Below are 21,617 nucleotides of genomic sequence, written 5' to 3'. Positions count from 1 at the left end.
AAGAACCTCATGTCTTCTCTTGACATCTGTTCATCCTCCAGATTCTTGTCGTTGAAGTCATGGTTGTACTGAGCAGCCAGCATTTCTTCCAGTTTATGCACCGCAATCCTGTTAACCGTAGCAGAGGGAATTTTCCCCTCCATGGTGCCACAGTTTCCATTTAGTGGACCATTTACTGACCATCCTAGCACCGTTCTAATCGCATATGGGCCATTCCCACAGCTGTTGACAACCTGCCATGGTTCCAATAACCTTGGAGCATTAGTTCCAATCAGTAGATCGACATTTGCCTTGATGCTTGGGATGTGCACCTGCTCTAGGTATGGCCACTGACACAGATCTTCCTGTGTTACTATGTCATCTGCAGTCACTGGCATCTTCTCCTGTGTGAGAACATCTGGAAGCGCATAGAAATCACTGTTGTCAAGGCCAGCAACCTCCAACCCAGCTAAGCAGTAAGCAGTCTCAACTGTTTCTTGCCCCATTGTGCGTAACAGGAAGCTGATTTTATTGCCCGCAGCATTCAGTCTCTTCATCAGATCTTCGGAACAAAAGGTGCCTGAGCTGCCGGGATCCAGAAAGGCGTACGTCGTTATGATTTTATTTCCCTTTGAAGCTTTCACCCTTACAGGAAGGATAGACAAAGCGCCCTGGTCTCTACCGGCCCCTGTATGTCCACATGTTGTAACCACAGAGGGATGTTCATTGGCAGGTTCCTCTTGCTGGTCCAGAGCTGGTTGCCTTTTTATATGAAGCAAGGTAGGGTGAGTTTGACCACAGATCTTACATTTCATGCGCCTCTCACAGTCACGGCTCATGTGACCCACGCATAAACATGCGAAGCAAACTCCCTTTTCGCGCAAAAATTGAATTTTGTCCTTATGTCCTTTTCCACTGAGTTCCTTACACTCGTCCAATGAATGCCCATGAGCACAGCAGAGGCATCCAGCTTTCTCCATTTTTGCTTGTTCTTTAATTTTTTCAGTGAAGTTTGTAGAAGCTATGGTGGTGGCAACAATACTTTCCTTAGCTCTGTTCCTGGGCTGTGCAGTAAACCTGTTGAAAGTCTTTGGCCCTGCAGCTCCAAAACCGGGGTCCTGTATGTTCCCAAACAATGGGTCTGACAGAATTCTGACATGGCGTTCAACAAACGACACTAGGTCCTTGATGTGTGATCTGTCGTTTGTTCTTTCCATTACATCATGAGCTCTGGCTCTCCACTGGTCTCTCATTTTAAATGGTAGTTTGGAAATAATGGCCCTCATGTGAACTGGCATGTCAAGTTCCTGTAAGTACTGGAGCTCCTCCATAGCGTTGCAGCAACCACGCAAAAACAATGAATAGGCTTGGAGCGCGTCCACATCTTCAGGTTTAATTGATTGCCAGGCCAATGCTTTCTCCATATAAGCAGTTGCAATCGTATAGTGGTTGCCAAAGTGTTCTTGTAGGAGACCCTTTGCCACTCCATAGCCGCTCTCAGGATCCATATGCTGGCAGCTACGCACCAACTCTCGCGGTTGTCCTCTGGTATATTGCTCCAGGTAATATAGGCAATCGGCTTTGCTTGCCTTTCCTTCCACTCCTTGCTCGAATGCCTTTATGAATGACCTGTATGTGAGAGGGTGTCCTTCAAAGGTGGGAATATCTCTCGGTGGTAGAGACAAGTAGTGCTGTTGTTGCACCAGAGCAGCAGTTATTTCATTTTGCTTGTGCATGATATGAATTATGTCGTCGGACGGATTTGGATGACTACCATATTGTTTTGGTTCGTTATTTGACTGAGCAACTGTAGGCTGGCGCTGTGCATGCTGTGATGTTGCCATGATGTTTCCTAACAATTGCACAGGTTGTTTTGACCGCACGTCCATTGCTGTTGATTTGTCGGGTGGTACTGATGATTGTGCCCAATGAATTTGTTGTACAGGCCTGTATGTAGGCGTATACTCCTTCGCCATGGGATTTAGGACAATGACAGAGTCCTCTTTCCCTTTTCCCTTTGCAAAATATGAATTCATTCCATCTGAGCCTTTGGAAGAAGAACTTTTTGTTTCCCATGCCTGCAGTACTGCCAACTTTGCATTAGATGCAGCAAGGTCGGATTCCAAGTCAAGCTCCTCCATCTTGCTTTTGAGCTGTTGTTGCTGCTCCTCCATTTTCCTTTTGAGCTGTTGTTGCTGTTCCTCCATTTTGCTTTTGAGCAGTTGTTGCTGTTCCTCCAAAGCATGTTTTTCTTTGAGGACAGCTTGGCGAGCAAGAAGTGCAGCTGTCTCGGCCTCGGCTATCATACGGCCAGTGGATGCAGTGCTTGACCTACCACTGCGGTGGCTCCTTTGACTGGACTGTTTGCTACCCACATTAGAAATACTGTCATCAGGACAGACATCCTCCTCCACATGACCAGAATGTAAATTGAAATGACCATTGCGTAAGCCCCACTGTTTAGCCTCAGCAATAGATGCATTATTTGACAGCATTTTTGCTTCAAACCACGTTTCATGCTTTGCTTTTTCTTCAGCTGGCAAAAGGGTTAACAAGGAATCATGGCTGAATTTAGCCTCATTACACACCTTTATAAGTTTGTCAAGAGCATTTTTTACCTCATTTTCATCATTATTAAACATTAAACCTTGCATTGTTTTTCTTATCACACCTGCTTGATTTAATTTGTTTACTCTTTCTTTTTGTAAACTGTCTAGTTTACCCACAAGCGCCTTTGCTGTAAGTTTAACTACCCGCTTGGATGGCAGTGTTTCAGCACCGCCAGTAATACTGCTTGCTTTTTTAGCAGTTGGCATTTTGCCAGTCCCGTTTACAATGTCTGATGCTGCGTTTCCCTCCATGATGAACAACAGTCACAAATCAGTTCAATAGTTCGCGACGCAAAGTCAAGTCAATGCAAAGTCTACCGTCACGTCAGTTGTCACCAATGCATTGGATTTAAAGCCCGGGCATGTGTGCACACATTTTAAATGGCCAGTGTAGCGCTACACGTACCTGCACTTTAATGTTGCGTTGGGCGCCGTCCAGTAGCTTGTGTACGCTGGTTAGACCCGATGATGCAGTCGCAGCCCTGACAGCTCCCGCCAGCGATACTCCTCGAAATCCCGCAGCCTCCAGACACCCTCCACCGAAGTCCTGACAGCTTCCCGATCCATCCGCAGCCCGAAAACGTCCTCCAAAAAGGTACAATAGCCGCTGCTGCGCTAAGCTACCAGTAGCTTTCCAAGTCCTTGTGCCGCCTCTGCATAGTTCACTTACTTGCCGAGGGTTTTCTGAAGATCCAACGGCTAGTTTGAATAAACGGCAGGTTTTTGACAAGTATAGGAGCCACATCCAATATGTGTGGAGTGTGCTCCGTGTGGTTGACTCCCGGGTGACTGGTTGACGCGCTGTGTGTCTCAATGTTTGTAGCCTAGTTGTGGTTGTTAAAACAATGACTGAACCAAGCGATCATCTCCGGTGCAGACCGTTTATTTTGACACCAATTACGGTACATGTGATTAGGAATACATGGACATTTATAATGTCTATGACGGAATACGTTTGTTAGTTCCTCAGTGATAACAACTGTCAGCTTCTAGCGGTCAAAAACCGTGAGCCCTTCCGGGGTCAAACAACAAACAAACGATCAAGTGACGCACCTTTTATACCTGTGCCCCAGGCAATAGGGCAGTGACACCAGGTGGACAACACATGACATGACAACATATAGATACCCACAAATGGCTCTTACACACCCCCTTACCTGAAAACATGGCTGATGCTTCATAGTCTGACTCAAGTCCTTTGGTGGTAAAAAAAACTAAAAAAGCAAAAGCGGTTACAGCAATACAGAACAGATTAAAGGGAAATGAACAACATTCTGTGACCAGCTTGAGTTTCCTAACACATTCTATTAAGAGCAACTTCCCCCTGCAGAGGTAACAGTCAACATTTAGAAGAATAAGAAAAAGTACATTTTACTCCCAAAACAGTGTCTCAAGGCATTCTGGGAAGAACAAAACATTGAATTACAAGTTGTTTCAATGAGTAAATATTGATTGTTGTACATACAGAGAACAAAAAACACTTATAAATGAGATCTTTATGTTTGCTTTTCTTTTCTTTTCTTTTCTTTTCTTTTCTTTTCTTGTCTTTTCTTTTCTTTTCTTTTGTTTGCGTCTGTTTCCTTGTTGTCCTACTTTGAAATGTGATCACCATTTACAGGAAGTGAATGTTATCTTTTGAATTTGATACAGTTGTTGGTGTCTTAGGGGTCCTTGTTTGGACATGACACTATAATAAAAATTCATTCATTCATTCATACAGGCCTGCTGTACTTCAGTCTTCATGTTCTGTTTCTCTGTAGAAACCAGGTGGCGCCATCTGCTGGAGGTCAGCTGTATGAACACAGAGGACGTTTGAAATGATCTGATAGTGACGTGGCTCACACAGGTAGAATACAAACTACTTTACATACTGCTGGGTAGCTTGTCATAATATTTAGGTTTTTAGTTGGATATTTAAATGTTTCCGCCACCCGAACTGTTATTTTTTACTTATTTTGGGGAGAAGGGGATTGTCTTTCAATTTTTTTTGAGGGGGACAAAAGTTGTAAAGTTTACAGGAGTGGTGATAGAAAAGAGGATTTCAGTTGATGTTGATGTGTTTTCTCTGCAGGTGAAAGTGTGTGTGAAGGTGTGGGCTCTGCTATGGGTCAGAGTGAGGACAGAGAGGAGGGAGGGGAACATGGCGGCCAGACCAAAGCTCAGAGGTGACATGAGGATCTCTAACTGTCCATGACTCAAATCACTGCACCATCATCATTCACTCTCAAAGCTCTGTGTGTGTGTGTGTGTGTGTGCGTGTGTTTGGTGTGATCAACAGATCAGACTCTCCAGACTCTACTGTTTCTAACATTTAAATATCTGTGATTAATTTTTAACTGTTTATTTTCAGTACAATTCTTTTTCATGTTAATTTATATTCTCACATGTGAAAGCTGCTCAGTGTAACTACTGTGTTCTGGTGCAGTGCAGATTAATCACTCTTTCCTTTGTTTCTATCAGGAGGAAGCTGGTAACACCAGAACCCAGCTGTTTGTCTATAAAGAGCAATGATTCTATGGATCATCCTATATACTTCAAAGATGGACGTCCGTCTGTTGATCAAAGGTAAGGATTTTAACACTCAGTGAGATCTCCAGGTTTTAAATCATCCTGTGGAAGATCAGTGGGCACTAATGTTGTTTTCCAGCAGTTGAAACACGTTTCAAACAGGCCTTGAAAACGCTAGATAAAAAATCAAATTCATATCACCATTGTAAAATCTTGATAAAATATGATTTGTTAAACTGGGAAACATGATTAAGTTTGCAGACAATCTACTTGTATATAAAATCTTTCATGGTATGGCTACCCCTCCGCTAAAGGAATTTGTTAAACAAAATATAAACTCTTCCACCAGAGCATCCACAAGAGGGGATTGTAAAATACCATATAGAAAAAGTTCTTTTGGGCAGTCAGCCTTTTCCTATCGAGCAGCACATACTTGGAATACCTTACCCACAGAACTAAGGAACATTACATCACTCAAATCCTTCGCAAAATCTATAAAAAACTGGTTACTGACAAATCAAATATGCGTCCATAATAATCTGGGATAGTGTGTTTGTCTTTGTGTTTACTAATTGTGTTTGTGTCTGAGTTTATGCTCCTTGTTTGTATGCACTTGTTTGTGCTTATGTGTTTTTGTCTGCATTCATGCCACTTGTATGCTCCTTGTCTGTGCTTTTTGTCTTTCTTTAAATGCTTATTTGTTTTAATCGTGCTATATGTTCATGCACTTTTATCTGTCTGTATGCTACTTGTTTCATATTTTTCACACATCACCAACCTGTTATGAATTGGAAAAATTATTGTATCATTTTATTTGTCTGTGCTTGTGTCATTTTGTTTTTGTGTTTATGTGTTGTATTTTTCTTTTCTTAATGTTTCTTTTAAGCTATCTACCTACAGGGACTAGGTGATAATTAGCATTAGCACCGCATGGCTAAATCTGGCACATTTACATATTGAACTTTGGTGCTCATGTTTATCAATGTGCGCTGTCCCTTCTAGATAAAGAAAAATCTAAAAAAAATCTAAAAAAATCAATCTGTCTCACACTCACACAGTCAAACCCATTCATAGTGGAAGCTGCCCAGTACAAACAGTCTGATACAACCAGTTAACCAGTTTCTTAGGAAGTAGAGCGGTCGCCGACTGATCTTAGGCTCAAGAGGTTTGATCCCCCGTCTCCCCGCCACATGTCCAAGTGTCCCTGGGCAAAGAGACACTGAACCCTAAATATCTCCTGATAGTTAGCTTGCACCCTGCGTGGTAGCTGCTGCTATTGCTTAATGAGTGTGGGTGTGTATATTAATGGGTGAATAAGAGAAACTGTATGAAACACTTTTAAGAAAAGTACTATATGTGCAGTCCATTTAACGTGACGAGCTTTGGGACAATGTCCTGACATTTCACAATCAGAAGAAGGATTTCGCTGAACTTCAGATGTGGAAGTGCTTTGAGTCCTGGTGAGTTTACCACAGTCTGCAAGCTGTGCTACGCACGTGTAACATACTGGCTCGAACTCAGTTTACAATCACGTGTGTGTGCATCTCGCGCTACACTTGTGAGGTGTTGTGCCGCTGTGTATTTAACACCATGCCGGTTTCATTCATGCTGAAAACAAATCTCAGAGCAAGTGTTTAAGCCAAATACTAGAGCAGAGTTCCTCAATCCTCTCCTGTCCACTTGTCCTGCACATTTTTATATTTTTGACTGTTTCCTGTGTTTCTATCAGGAGGAAGCTGGAATCACCAGAGCCCAGCTGTCTCTCCATGAAGAGTGATGATTCTATGGATCATCCTTTTAACTTCAAAGATGGACGTCAGTCTGTTGATCTAAGGTAATGATTTAAAACACTCAGTGAGATATCTAGTTGTTAAACCTTCTATGGAAGATCTGTGAGCACTAATGTTTCCAACAGCGCTCTGCCTTTGGGTTCTGAGAAAATTGATAAATAAGCGCAGTCCATTAAACGTGACTAGATTTGGGACAACGTCCTGACATTTCACAATCAGCAGAAGGATAAATAGTAGTTTGCAAATTCAAGTTAAAATCACAGATCTTCTATCAGTCATTTGAGGCTCAGTTTTACTTTTACATCTCAAATGATCAACATCAGAGCCCTCCTGGAACTCGACAGTAAGACTAAACAATTCATCACCTTCCCAAGGTGGTCTGTCTCACTTTGGATCTTTCTCTTACTGTTTCTGAAGGGGTTACATTCCATATCTGCCCGGCTCTGTTCTGTAGACCCCTGGAGGCTAATATATACATCATGCCTGCACCGTGTCTCTGTGTCTGCTGAGCTGAGATCAGCCTTTGTCGTCCTGAAGACATTGCGCTCTTTGATTACTTTTCCCTTTTGCCTTCCTCGCCCCAGGCCGTTCTTGGGTCTGTCCTCATCCCCAGACATGATGTGAGTTAATTCTTCATGGTTTCTCCACAGAGTCGACCAGGAGATCTCAGAGGTTCCCAGTGGTCACTCTGCCCAGCAGCATCAAACACACCTGGACTCAATATTCAGGGTCTGTACATGTACAACTACTACTTTCCATCTGTTCTGTTCACAACAACCTCCATGTTTAACTGTTTAGACCAGTGGACTGTCAGTCTGTCCAACATGGATCTGATGTTTGATTCATGATTTTAGTTTGATTGTGTCGTTCATATAATATTCTGTTCCAGCTGCTGGAGGAAAACATCATCACGTTTGTGAAGAACGAGTTTAAGAAGATGCAGAAGCTTCTGAGTCCAGATTACCCAGAATGCTTAGAGGGTCAGAGTGAGGATGAGGAGCAAAGCAGCAGCAGAGAGGCATTTCTGAAGATCACACTGGACTTCCTGAGGAGAATGAAGCAGAAGGAGCTGGCTGACCTTCTGTGGAGCAGTAAGAGGATTTCTCTAAAGGTTTAACATGATGGTGAAATGGGACATTTACTAAAGTCTAAAGAAATGGAGGCACAAATATTTGTGTGCATTCATATTTTCATCATGAATCATTGATATTATTTGTACTGTTGACTCTTGACTCGTTCTTATCTCGTGTGTATTCATCAGTGTTGGGAATAACGCCGTTTAAAATAACTGCGTTAGGTAACGCCGTTCTTTTTTCAGTAACGGGGTAATCTAACTAATTACTTTTTCCGTCGTTACAACGCCGTTATCGTTACTGAACGTTAAATGCGGTGCGTTACTATGAATTGATTGAATAAACTGTGTAATCCGAACGCACCCCTGGCTCCATACTACACAAACTGCTAGTGAGGAGACCGGTGTGTTTTATTCAGTGTGGATGACATTATAACTGTCAGTTAGCGCCGTCACGTCAGTCAGCCGGAGCGCCTGTTAAGTGAAGTTTCTTTTTCTTTCTCTCTCTGTTGTGTGAGCGTGCACGTTGCCGCACTAACCACCTATCAATCCACGGTTGAAACGTGCTCTCCCTGAGTTTGTTTGCATCGCCCTTGTGAGTAAGTGCATGGAGTTTCCCGATCTCTATAAATTGTAATTTATGCACGTTATTAAACGGCCGCGATTCGCCGGTTGCATCAGCTGTTTAGCGTGTCATCACGAGCCGAATATTGCTATTGTTCTTTTCCTGGGATCTGTATGCTGCTGTGCATGTTAAAGAAGGAAATAAACAGGATAAATCCTCTCCTCCTCTCATCGTCTCATGCTTCATAGTCTGACGTTTTTGGCTGTTTTAGCCGACACCCCTGAAGTGAATCCAGTGATATTAGCAGATCAGCACGGTACATCCAGCAGTTTCCTCTACTACTTTTGTTGAGAACAAAATAGGCCTACTTGAAGTGCAGGATAGGCCTAAACCTCTTGCTGTCTGTTGATGTGCAATAAATATTGAAGGTTATGTAGCCTACAAGTAGGCCTACCTGTCTGTTCTACTCATTTCAACTGACTTGTGAAAACTGCTCAGAAAAATCCAAATTGACAACTTTTTCTTTTTTTTTTTTTTACACTAGGCTAACGCAAATAGTTACTTTCCCTGGTAACTAATTACTTCTATTGTAAAGTAATTCAGTTACTAACTCAGTTACTTTTTGGAACAAGTAGTGAGTAACTATAACTAATTACTTTTTCAAAGTAACGTTCCCAACACTGGTATTCATTCAGGAACCATGGCTCCATTGTGTCAGCGAGAACTCAAGTCCAACCTGCAGAAGAAGTTCCAGTGTGTGTTTGAGGGGATCGCTAAAGCAGGAAACCCAACCCTTCTGAATAAAATCTACACAGAGCTCTACATCACAGAGGGAGGGACTGGAGGGGTCAATGATGAACATGAGGTCAGACAAATTGAAACAGCATCCAGGAAACCACGCAGACCAGAAACAACCATCAAACAAGAAGACATCATTAAAGCCTCACCTGGAAGAGATGAACCAAGCAGAACAGTGATGACAAAGGGAGTGGCTGGCATTGGGAAAACAGTCTTAACCCAGAAGTTCACTCTGGACTGGGCTGAAGACAAAACCAACCAGCACATACAGTTCATATTTCCATTCACTTTCAGAGAGCTGAATGGGCTGAAAGAGAAAAAGTTCAGCTTGGTGGAACTTGTTCATCACTTCTTCACTGAAACCAAAGCAGCAGGAATCTGCAGCTTTGAAGAGTTCCAGGTTGTGTTCATCTTTGATGGTCTGGATGAGTGTCTACCTCCTCTGGACTTCCACAACAATGAGATCCTGTCTGATGTTAGAGAGTCCACCTCAGTGGATGTGCTGCTGACAAACCTCATCAGGGGGAAACTGCTTCCCTCTGCTCACCTCTGGATAACCACACGACCTGCAGCAGCCAATCAGATCCCTCCTGACAATGTTGGCATGGTGACAGAGGTCAGAGGGTTCACTGACCCACAGAAGGAGGAGTACTTCAGGAAGAGATTCAGAGATGAGGAGCAGGCCAGCAGAATCATCTCCCACATCAAGAAATCACGAAGCCTCCACATCATGTGCCACATCCCAGTCTTCTGCTGGATCACTGCTACAGTCCTGGAAGATGTGTTGAAGACCGGAGAAGGAGGAGAACTGCCCAAGACCCTGACTGAGATGTACATCCACTTCCTGGTGGTTCAGGCCAAACTGAAGAACATCAAGTATGATGGAGGAGCTCAGACAGATCCACACTGGAGTCCAGAGAGCAGGAAGATGATCGAGTCTCTGGGAAAACTGGCTTTTGAGCAGCTGCTGAAAGGAAACCTGATCTTCTATGAATCAGACCTGACAGAGTGTGGCATCGATATCAGAGAGGCCTCAGTGGTCTCAGGAGTGTTCACACAGATCTTTAAAGAGGAGAGAGGACTGTACCAGGACAAGGTGTTCTGCTTCGTCCATCTGAGCGTTCAGGAGTTTCTGGCTGCTCTTCATGTCCATCTGACATTCATCAACTCTGGAGTCAATCTGCTGTCAGAAGAACAAACAACCTCCCAGGAATCTGCAGAGACACAGTTCTACCAGAGTGCTGTGGACAAGGCCTTACAGAGTCCAAATGGACACCTGGACTTGTTCCTCCGCTTCCTCCTGGGTCTTTCACTGCCGACCAATCAGAAGCTCCTCAGAGGTCTGCTGACAGAGACAGGAAGTAGGTTAAAGACCATTCAGAAGCTCCTCAGAGGTCTGCTGACACAGACAGGAAGTAGCTCACAGACCAATCAGGAAACAGTCCAGTACATCAAGACGAAGATTGAAACAACTCCCTCTGCAGAGCAAAGCATCAATCTGTTCCACTGTCTGAATGAACTGAATGATCGTTCTCTAGTGGAGGAGATCCAACAGTCCCTGAGTTCAGGACGTCTCTCCACAGATGAACTGTCTCCTGCTCAGTGGTCAGCTCTGGGCTTCATCTTACTCTCATCAGGAAAAGATCTGGACGTGTTTGACCTGAAGAAATACTCTGCTTCAGAGGAGGCTTTTCTGAGGCTGCTGCCAGTGGTCAAAGCCTCCAACAAAGCTCTGTACGTAGGATTTATTCACCAATAAATACTCTGCCATCTTTTAACCGAACAAATGTAAATATATTACTCTTTTAATCACTGTTGTCTCTCCAGACTGAGTGGCTGTAACCTCTCAAGGAGTAGCTGTGAAGCTCTGGCCTCAGTTCTCAGCTCCTCCTCTAGTCTGAGAGAGCTGGACCTGAGTAACAACAATCTGAAGAATTCAGCAGTGAAGCATCTGTCTGCTGCACTGAAGAGTCCACACTGTAAACTGGAAACTCTCAGGTCAGATTATCAACCAGTTCAACTGATGACCATTTAACATCTGATTTACATGAACAAGTTAACCTTTTAAACTTTGTCAACAACAATGATTTATCAAAAGCTCTTTAATTAAACTTCTCTCAGGTCAGATTAAGTTGCAATTTGTCTCCATTACATTTAACAGCCTCTCATCAGGGTTTAGGAATTTCTCCTGAAAATATTTCAAAATTCAAAGAACAGAAAATAGAATTTTCCAGTGTATTTAGTTCTAGTTCGGATTCATACATTTTATAACAGCAAATTATAAACTAAATAAATTTAAAAAAAGCTGACAAGAAACTAATTTCATGTTTGGTAATCATACATGAATTTATAAACGATTCTGATTATAAATACGGTACATAGAATCATCAGAAGTCCAGACTCGACATACTAACAAATATGTTTCTCACTCCTTGTTCATTATTTCGTCTCTGCAATATTTTAACTAAAACAGTAACAATGTATTACTATTTACCTTTCTGTTGTCCCTCCAGACTGAGTGGCTGTAACCTCTCAGAGAGAAGCTGTGAAGCTCTGTCCTCAGTTCTCAGCTCCTCCTCTAGTCTGAGAGAGCTGGACCTGAGTAACAACGACCTGCAGGATTCAGGAGTGAAGCATCTGTCTGCTGCACTGAAGAGTCCACACTGTAAACTGGAAACTCTCAGGTCAGATTATCAACCAGTTCAACTGATGACCATTTAACAACAAGTTAACCTTTCAATCTTTGTCTGCAACAATGATTCATCAAAAGCTCTTTAATTAAACTTCTCTCAGGTCAGATTAAGTTGCAGTTTGTCCCCATTACATTTAACAGCCTCTCATCAGGGTTTAGGAATTTCTCCTGAAAATATTTTCAAATCCAAAGAACAGAAAATAGAATTTTCAAGTGTATTTAGTTAGTGTTAGGGTTTACACATTGTATAACAGAGAATTATAAACTAAATAATTTAAAAAAGGCTGACAAGAAACTAATTTTATGTTTGGGATTCATGCATGAATTAAAAGAAAAACTATTCTGATTATATACTATACGTTATATAGAATAATCAGAATTCCAGACTCGACATACTAACACACTCCCTCTTGTTCATTATTTCGTCTCTGCGATTTTTTAACTAAAATATATATTTTTTTTTTACTATTTACCTATCTGTTGTCTCTCCAGGCTGAGTGTCTGTAACCTCTCAGAGAGAAGCTGTGAAGCTCTGTCCTCAGTTCTCAGCTCCTCCTCTAGTCTGAGAGAGCTGGACCTGAGTAACAACGACCTGCAGGATTCAGGAGTGAAGCATCTGTCTGCTGCACTGCAGAGTCCACACTGTAAACTGGAAACTCTCAGGTCAGATTATCAACCAGTTCAATTGATGACCATTTAACATCAAGTTAACCTTTTAAACTTTGTCTGCAACAATGATTTATCAAAAGCTCTTTAATTAAACTTCGACAGTTGTTTCTAGAATCAAATAATTAATTTTCAAAAACTGTTATTTTCATAACTTTCTCTCCCTTTCATGTTTATTGTTGAATTATTAAATCCCAAAGATTATGTTAAACATTTATTATAAACATGGCTTTAAAGCCGGACTGAAAACGTACAAAAACAAATAAACTCACCATCACAAGTTCTCAGATGGTGTGTGTGTGTGTGTGTGTGTGTGTGTGTGTGTGTGTGTGTGTGTGTGTGTGTGTGTGTGTGTGTGTGTGTGTGTGTGTGTGTGTGTGTGTATAGTCTGTCAGGTTGTCTGATCACAGAGAAAGGCTGTGCTTCTCTGGCCTCAGATCTGAGCTCCAACCCCTCCCATCTGAGAGAGCTGGACCTGAGCTACAACCATCCAGGAGCCTCAGGAGTGGAGCTACTGTCTGCTGGACGGGACGGTCCCCTCTGGAGACTGGACACTCTCAGGTATGAAGAGGCTGCTGTCAGTCTGATAGAGGAGGGAGAGCTGGAGACAGTTTCTCATATGACCCTGACACACCAATTGTGTTTTTCTATATAGCTATATATATTCTTTAAACGTTTTATTTATACAGGTAAATAAAATCCCATTGAGACCAGAGACTCTTTTGTCAAGTGAGAATTGTTACCATTCACAAACTCATTCATTCACCGATAGCAGGCAAACTATCGGGAGCAATTTAGGGTTTAGTGTCTTGCTTAGGGGCACTTCTACGTGTGGCGGGGGAGACGGGATCGAAACCACAGACCCTGTAGTTGAGGGTCGACTACACTTCGCCACATCAGTTCAGCACGGCAGTGCTTTGCATTTCCACTACAGCAGGCAGGGGCGCAACTACCCACTTTCTGGGGGGTATGCAGACACTTAACACTTTACCCATACAACGTGTGTAGGCATTTACTAAAAAAAACGTTAAAAAACAGCTCAGAAAAACGGTTAAAAGGGAAAAACCAGCTTGTTGATAACACTTTTTTTTCAAGTGAATGAGAGAGAAAAGGCATTAAATAAGACAGAAAATAACTTAGGGTATATTCACACTGGGAAAGTCTGCTAGTTCACTTGCTTTGGTCCAGACCAAATAGAGTTTTGATTTTTTTTGTTTGGTGTGGTCCACTTTCATATTGCCCCTTTTGCAAGTGAACCAGCATTACGAAGCAAAACCACACGTGACCTGAGGTCATTCATTCATTGGACAGACATTCTGGGGTGGAGAGAAACAGGAAGCACAAAGTTAAAACTGCGAAATATATATCATTGATATAATATGGGGTTAAAAATAATAAAATTGCCTGCATCTAACCTATAAATAAAGAGGAAAAACATCAAATTATTGTTGTTTCATATGGTTATAATGTGTAGCCCTATGTCAATGCCACGTTATGTGGCTTGTAGCCTACAATGTGAAACATAATTTTTACTGCATTGTTGGTGCTGGACGCGCGTCACGCGAGAAGAATAGGCTCAAGCTGACACTCAGCTGATTTAGCTCTGTATCAGCTGGGTCGGCGCAGTTCAGCTCCAAACTGACACGGGGATAGTATTGACGGTCCCGTTGGGAAGAACAATAAAAACACACACTTCTTGCGCAGCGTGAACCTGTTGGCACTGTGCGGGAGACGCTCCTCTCCATCTGATCGCTGAACACATTCAGCATTCTTACGCGTCCTCTCGATCAAATGTAATATATTGTTCTGGGCTCCCGGTCAAACCACAACTTATCGTCCTAACAATGGCGATAACAACACTTTCCCATAATGTGAAGGTGACTGCAATTTATTAAAAAAGAAAAGAAAGAAAAGGCACAGTGCCTCCTGCATTTGGGTCGGATCGAGTCCGGACAAATTCACACCACAAACGAACTGCAGCAGAGTGCGTTTGGAAACGCACCGAGACTACCTCTTCAGCTGGGTCTCGGACCGCTTGTTTGGTCCGCCCCCGAGTGCGATTGCTGTATTCACACCTGCCTGAAAGATGCGCACCGAAGGCAGAAGTGCATCTGAGTTCGTTTCAACCGAACTAAACACGGCATGTGTGAATACACCCTTAGAGACTCAAATCTATCGCACCAAATTCCCTTACAATAAACTATTACAGTTTTTTTCGATTGCTAAACCACAGTGGGCACAACTGGAACGACAAGTGCAAAACTACAGTATGCACAGCAGCGGTTCATGTGGACCAAACTCTAGCTCATTTTTCATTGATTAAACACAATTTTCAAAACTCTACACACTTATCTCATGGCTTAACCACAACCTGCACAACGCTGTGGATTTCCAGCACTTTTTTTCAAACGCTAACACACTACTGCCACAACTGTAAACCACACATTCAAAACAGAATGAATGCCTAGTGCATTTCAAACACTGCAGATTGTAATTTCAACTGAAACACTAAGAAGGTGTCTTGTTTTAGACTTGTTAGTGAACATATACAGTATAAAGGGAAAGCTCAAAAATATATATTCTTGTTGTAAATGGACCAAAGAAGACAGGTTGTTGGAGGGAGAAGAGTGGCAGTGAGAGTGTGGATGTGTGGAGGAAGACATACTGTAGAGCTGTAATGTCTGATGAAATACAGTAAGGGCAACACTGATAGACCCTGTTGTGAATCATGGTCTCTCATTGAGAGAGGCAGGGTTGAGAGTGCAACCCAATCTGCAAAAATCTAAAGTTGCATCTGTAATATGAATTTTCCAGCAAACAAACAGCTTAGAGTTGCATCCATACAGTAAATGACAACATTACAGGATTGATTTCTGTATTACAATTATAGAATATTTACACAGATAAATACTACATTTGGAAATGTTTTCAATAGAATATACAAAATGTGTATCTATTGAAGCAAACTTCTGATTTTCATTTCCTTTTGTTTTCCTAAAAAAACTGGTATGTTATAAAATAAACAATTTCATGTGAAAAAATTTCACCCTTTCATCAAAGAAAATATTACGTAATTTGTGTGAAATAACTCAAATTATTCAAATTGTAAAGATTAAAAGTTTGTAATTTATGTATTGGGGTTTGATGCCAGTGTTTATACTCTGAGCAGGTTCTGAGTGACAGTGTGTGTTATCTCAGTGAGGACAATACAGTTTGCTGCACTGAGCCTGTTTTGCAGGTGAAGTGAACTGTTCAGCTCCAGTGACTGTTGGTAGTGTAGACTGTAGTTAGAGTTTTGCACATTGAGCTACAGTTGTGCCCACTGTGGTTTAGCGATCGAAAAAAACTGTAAGATTGTGGCAAACAGGATTTTCATTATCATTGCTACACAACCATCAATCAAACACATACAGTCATATGAAAAAGTTTGGGAACCCCTCTCAGCCAGCATTATAATTAGGGGGCCAAGCCCGAGCAGGCTGGGACCGCTGTATGCAAAGCAACGCGGTTCCCAAGCCCTGCGGGGCAGGGAACCCTATTGTTTTTGTAAGGATTATTAGGGGGCCAAGCCCGAGCAGGAGCTGGGACCGCGTTTTGCACAGCAACGCGGTTCCCAAGCCCTGCGGGGCAGGGAACCCTATTGTTTTAGTGGCGATTATTATTATTATTATACTTCGCCGCATAAAACTGTGTCCACAGCCCAAACCGTAAAGGGTTGGGACATGCCACTTGCATGACTAGTTCAGACCCCCGGCCTCTCGGCCTACAAAAAAATTCAGACATGCCGGCCACTAGGTGGCGCTACACCAAAGAAAACGCGTTTGGGGCTATAACTCCCACACCGAACGTCCCACCGTCAAAAACTTTATATCCACAGATGCACTGGAGTCAGCTGCATCATTTGGCATAGGCCACGCCCATTTGCGATATTATAGATTTTTCGCAAAATCGCGAAAACTGAAAAACTGACTTTTCGCTACTCCTCCCACAATTTTTGGACAATTGACACCAGACTTTGCACAGAACATCTACCGACCCACACGGAAAGAAATCATTCGAAAGAATTGTGATCCGACCATCGATAACGAAACGGTAGCGTTTTAAATATTTGTTGATTAGCTACGTTTGACGAAAAAATTCATAAATCCAAAATCATAAGTCGGATCAAGTCCAAATTTTAGACATATGTTGGGGCTACCCTTAATTGCGTTCAATAAAAAAATTGGACATTTTCGCCATAAGGGGGCGCCATAAATTAGGAAATTTCATATCTCCTAATTGGCCAGAGGAAAATTCTTAAAACTCACGGGAAACCATCAAGGGGCATACACGAGTCTATAGAAAAAATATGGCCAAGAAATATTAATGTTTAAGGGACTTTTTAATAAAATTTGATTTTTTTTTTTTCGTCAAAGAAAAAAGGCGGGAATGTTAGCATGTCCATTGACATTACATTGTGCAATTAGCTCCGGCGGCCATTTTGTCAAGGCTGACAATCTGCTTTTGCTCATAACTCGCCAACCAAACATCGCACATTAAAAAACTTGACATCCACTTGTTCTGTGAATTGAGCTGCATCGTTCCACCGTGGCAGTTTCGCGAAATTCATCCATAAACAGCGATACCTATTGACGACGAGTTGCGTCGGAGGCTTGGCCCCCGGTAAAAACTGCTTGCAGTTCTAGTTAGGGGGCCAAGCCCGAGCAGGAGCTGGGACCGCGTTTTGCACAGCAACGCGGTTCCCAAGCCCTGCGGGGCAGGGAACCCTATTGTTTTTGTAAGGATTATTATTATTTGTCGCCGCTAGAACTGCGTGCACAGCCCAAACCGTAAAGGGTGCAGACATGCCAATTGCATGACTAGATCCAGGTCCGTGAATTCTCAGCATACAAAAAAATTCAGACATGCCGGCCACTAGGTGGCGCTACACCAAAGAAAACGCGTTTGGGGCCATAACTCCCACACCGAAACTCCCACAGTCAAAAACTTTATATGCACAGATTCACTGGAGTCAGCTGCATCTTTTGGCATAGGCCACGCCCATTTCCGTATATATAGATTTTTCGCAAAATCGCGAAAACTGAAAAAGTTATTTTTCGCTACTCCTCCCACAATTTCTGGACAATTGACACCAGACTTTGCACAGAGCATCTACCGACCCACACGGAAAAAAGTTATTCGAAAGAATTTTGATACGACCTTCGATGACGAAACGGTAGCGCTTTGAATATTTGAAAATTAGCTCACAGTTACTTCCTTGTACGTAAATATTCATAAATCCAAAAGTATAAGTCGGATCAAGTCAAAATTTTAGACATATGTTGGTGCTACCCTTAATTGCGTTCAATAAAAAATTGGAGAATTTCGCCATAAGGGGGCGCCATAAAACGAGGAAATTTGATATCTCCTAATTGGCCCAAGGAATTTTTTTAAAACTCCAGGGAAACCATCAAGGGGCATACCCGAGTCGATATAAAAAATATGGCCAAGAAATAGTAATGTTCAAGGGACTTTTTAATAAAATTAGATTTTTTTTTTCCGTCAAAGAGATTTGGCGCAATTGCTAATCTCAGATAGCATGTCCATTGACATTACATTGTGCAATTAGCTCGGGTCGCCATTTTAATCTGCTTTTGCTCATAACTCCCGCACCGAACATCCCACAGTCAAAAACTTTACATCCACAGATTCTGTGAAGTGAGCGGCCGGCGCGGCGGTTGACGACGAGTTGCGTCGGAGGCTTGGCCCCCGGTAAAAACTGCTTGCAGTTCTAGTTAGGGGGCCAAGCCCGAGCAGGAGCTGGGACCGCTGTATGCAAAGCAACGCGGTTCCCAAGCCCTGCTGGGCAGGGAACCCTATTGTTTTTGTAAGGATTTTTTTTATTATTATTTGTACCTCCCTAAAACTGCGTGCACAGCCCAAACCGTAAAGGGTGCAGACATGCCAATTGCATGACTAGATCCAGGTCCGTCCGGACTACGCATACGACAAAAATTCAGACATGCCGGCCACTAGGTGGCGCTACAACGAAGGAAAACGCGTTTGGGGTCATAACTCCCACACCGAACGTCCCACAGTCAAAAACTTTATATCCACAGATGCACTGGAGTCAGATGCATCATTTGGCATAGGCCACGCCCATTTGCGATATTATAGATTTTTTACAAAATCGCGAAAACTGAAAAACATATTTTTCGCTACTCCTCCCACAATTTTTGGACAATTGACACCAGACTTTGCACAGAACATCTACCGACCCACACGGAAAGAAATTATCACCCAGAATTTTGATCCGACCATCGATAACGAAACGGTAGCGCTTTGAATATTTGTTGATTAGCTACGTTTTACTAAAAAATTAATAAATCCAAAATCATAAGTCGGATCAAGTCCAAATTTTAAATATATGTTGGGGCTACCCTTAATTGTGTTCAATAAAAAATTTGGAGAATTTCGCCACAAGGGGGCGCCATAAATTAGGAAATTTTATATCTCCTAATTGGCAGGAGGAATTTTCTTAAAACTCACGGTAAACCATCAAGGGGCATACACGAGTCTATAGAAAAAATATGGCCAAGAAATATTAATGTTTAAGGGACTTTTTAATAAAATTAGATTTTTTTTTTTCCGTCAAAGAAAAAAGGCGGGAATGTTAGCATGTCCATTGACATTACATTGTGCAATTAGCTCCGGCGGCCATTTTGTCAAGGCTGACAATCTGCTTTTGCTCATAACTCTCCAACCAAACATCGCACATTAAAAAACTTGACATCCGCTTGTTCTGTGAATTGAGCTGCATCGTTCCACCGTGGCAGTTTCGCGAAATTCATCCATAAACAGCGATGCCTATACAACTCCCACACCGAACATCCCACGGTCAAAAACTTTACATCCACAGGTTCCGTGGAGTGAGCGGCCGGCGCAGCGGTTGACGACGAGTTGCGTCGGAGGCTTGGCCCCCGGTCAAAACTGCTTGCAGTTCTAGTTATTAGGGGGCCAAGCCCGAGCAGGAGCTGGGACCGCGTTTTGCACAGCAACGCGGTTCCCAAGCCCTGCGGGGCAGGGAACCCTATTGTTTTAGTGGCGATTATTATTATTATTATTATTTTTATTTTTCTCCGAGTAAAAGTGGTGCTGCAGCCCAAACCGTAAAGGGTTGGAACATGCCACTTGCATGACTAGTTCAGACCCCCGGCCTCCCGGCCTACAATAAAATTCAGACATGCCGGCCACTAGGTGGCGCTACAATGAAGGAAAACGCGTTTGGGGTCATAACTCCCACACCGAACGTCCCACAGTCAAAAACTTTATATCCACATATGCACTGGAGTCAGCTGCATCATTTGGCATAGGCCACGCCCATTTGCGATATTATAGATTTTTCGCAAAATCGCGAAAACTGGAAAACTGACTTTTCGTTACTCCTCCCACAATTTTTGGACAATTGACACCAGACTTTGCACAGAACATCTACCGACCCACACGGAAAGAAATCATTCAAAAGAATTGTGATCCGACCATGGATAACGAAACGGTAGCGTTTTAAATATTTGTTGATTAGCTACGTTTTACGAAAAAATTAATAAATCCAAAATCATAAGTCGGATCAAGTCCAAATTTTAGACATATGTTGGGGCTACCCTTAATTGCGTTCAATAAAAAATTCGGAGAATTTCGCCATAAGGGGGCGCCATAAATTAGGAAATTTTATATCTCCTAATTGGCCAGACGAATTTTCTTAAAACTCACGGTAAACCATCAAGGGGCAAACACGAGTCTATAGAAAAAATATGGCCAAGAAATAGTAATGTTTAAGGGACTTTTTAATAAAATTAGATTTTTTTTTTTCCGTCAAAGAAAAAAGGCGGGAATGTTAGCATGTCCATTGACATTACATTGTGCAATTAGCTCCGGCGGCCATTTTGTCAAGGCTGACAATCTACTTTTGCTCATAACTCGCCAACCACACATCGCACATTAAAAAACTTGACATCCACTTGTTCTGTGAATTGAGCTGCATCGTTCCACCGTGGCACTTTCGCGAAATTCATCCGTAAACAGCGATACCTATACAACTCCCGCACCGAACATCCCACGGTCAAAAACTTTACATCCGCAGATTCCGCGGAGTGAGCGGCCGGCGCGGCGGTTGACGACGAGTTGCGTCGGAGGCTTGGCCCCCGGTAAAAACTGCTTGCAGTTCTAGTTATTATTATTATTATTATTATTATTTGTACCTCCCTAAAACTGCGTGCACAGCCCAAACCGTAAAGGGTGCAGACATGCCAATTGCATGACTAGATCCAGGTCCGCCCGGACTACGCATACGACAAAAATTCAGACATGCCGGCCACTAGGTGGCGCTACAACAAAGGAAAACGCGTTTGGGGTCATAACTCCCACACCGAACGTCCCACAGTCAAAAACTTTATATCCACAGATGCACTGGAGTCAGCTGCATCATTTGGCATAGGCCACGCCCATTTGCGATATTATACATTTTTCGCAAAATCGCGAAAACTGCAAAACATATTTTTCGCTACTCCTCCCATATTTCTTGGACAATTGACACCAAACTTTGCACAGAACATCTACCGACCCACACGGAAAAGAATTTTTTGAAAGAATTTTGATCCGACCATCGATAACGAAACGGTAGCGTTTTAAATATTTCTTGATTAGCTACGTTTTACGAAAAAATTCATAAATCCAAAATCATAAGTCGGATCAAGTCCAAATTTTAGACATATGTTGGGGCTACCCTTAATTGCGTTCAATAAAAAATTTGGAGAATTTCGCCATAAGGGGGCGCCATAAATTAGGAAATTTTATATCTACTAATTGGCCAGAGGAAATTTCTTAAAACTCACGGGAAACCATCAAGGGGCATACACGAGTCTATATAAAAAATATGGCCAAGAAATATTAATGTGTAAGG

General features: G+C 42.5%; 1 protein-coding gene across 1 annotated transcript in view; it reads left to right on the top strand.

Annotated features, from left to right (window-relative positions):
• The first annotated feature begins 4,346 nt into the window (after positions 1 to 4,346).
• Positions 4,347 to 21,617, top strand: part of LOC307250766 (NACHT, LRR and PYD domains-containing protein 3-like) — a 29,833-nt gene continuing 12,562 nt past the window's right edge. The window contains exons 1-11 of the mRNA XM_080027943.1: positions 4,347 to 4,434; positions 4,660 to 4,753; positions 5,049 to 5,153; positions 6,826 to 6,930; positions 7,537 to 7,615; positions 7,776 to 7,977; positions 9,219 to 11,055; positions 11,149 to 11,319; positions 11,835 to 12,005; positions 12,506 to 12,676; positions 13,067 to 13,240. Coding sequence (XP_079884069.1) covers positions 4,692 to 4,753; positions 5,049 to 5,153; positions 6,826 to 6,930; positions 7,537 to 7,615; positions 7,776 to 7,977; positions 9,219 to 11,055; positions 11,149 to 11,319; positions 11,835 to 12,005; positions 12,506 to 12,676; positions 13,067 to 13,240 — 3,077 coding nt within the window. The 5' untranslated portion in view covers positions 4,347 to 4,434; positions 4,660 to 4,691. The remainder of the gene's footprint in view (positions 4,435 to 4,659; positions 4,754 to 5,048; positions 5,154 to 6,825; positions 6,931 to 7,536; positions 7,616 to 7,775; positions 7,978 to 9,218; positions 11,056 to 11,148; positions 11,320 to 11,834; positions 12,006 to 12,505; positions 12,677 to 13,066; positions 13,241 to 21,617) is intronic.

The sequence above is a fragment of the Ammodytes marinus genome (assembly GCF_949987685.1).
Source record: "Ammodytes marinus genome assembly, chromosome: 5".
NCBI lineage: Eukaryota > Metazoa > Chordata > Actinopteri > Uranoscopiformes > Ammodytidae > Ammodytes > Ammodytes marinus.
This window is presented reverse-complemented; position numbering and strand designations above follow the sequence as displayed.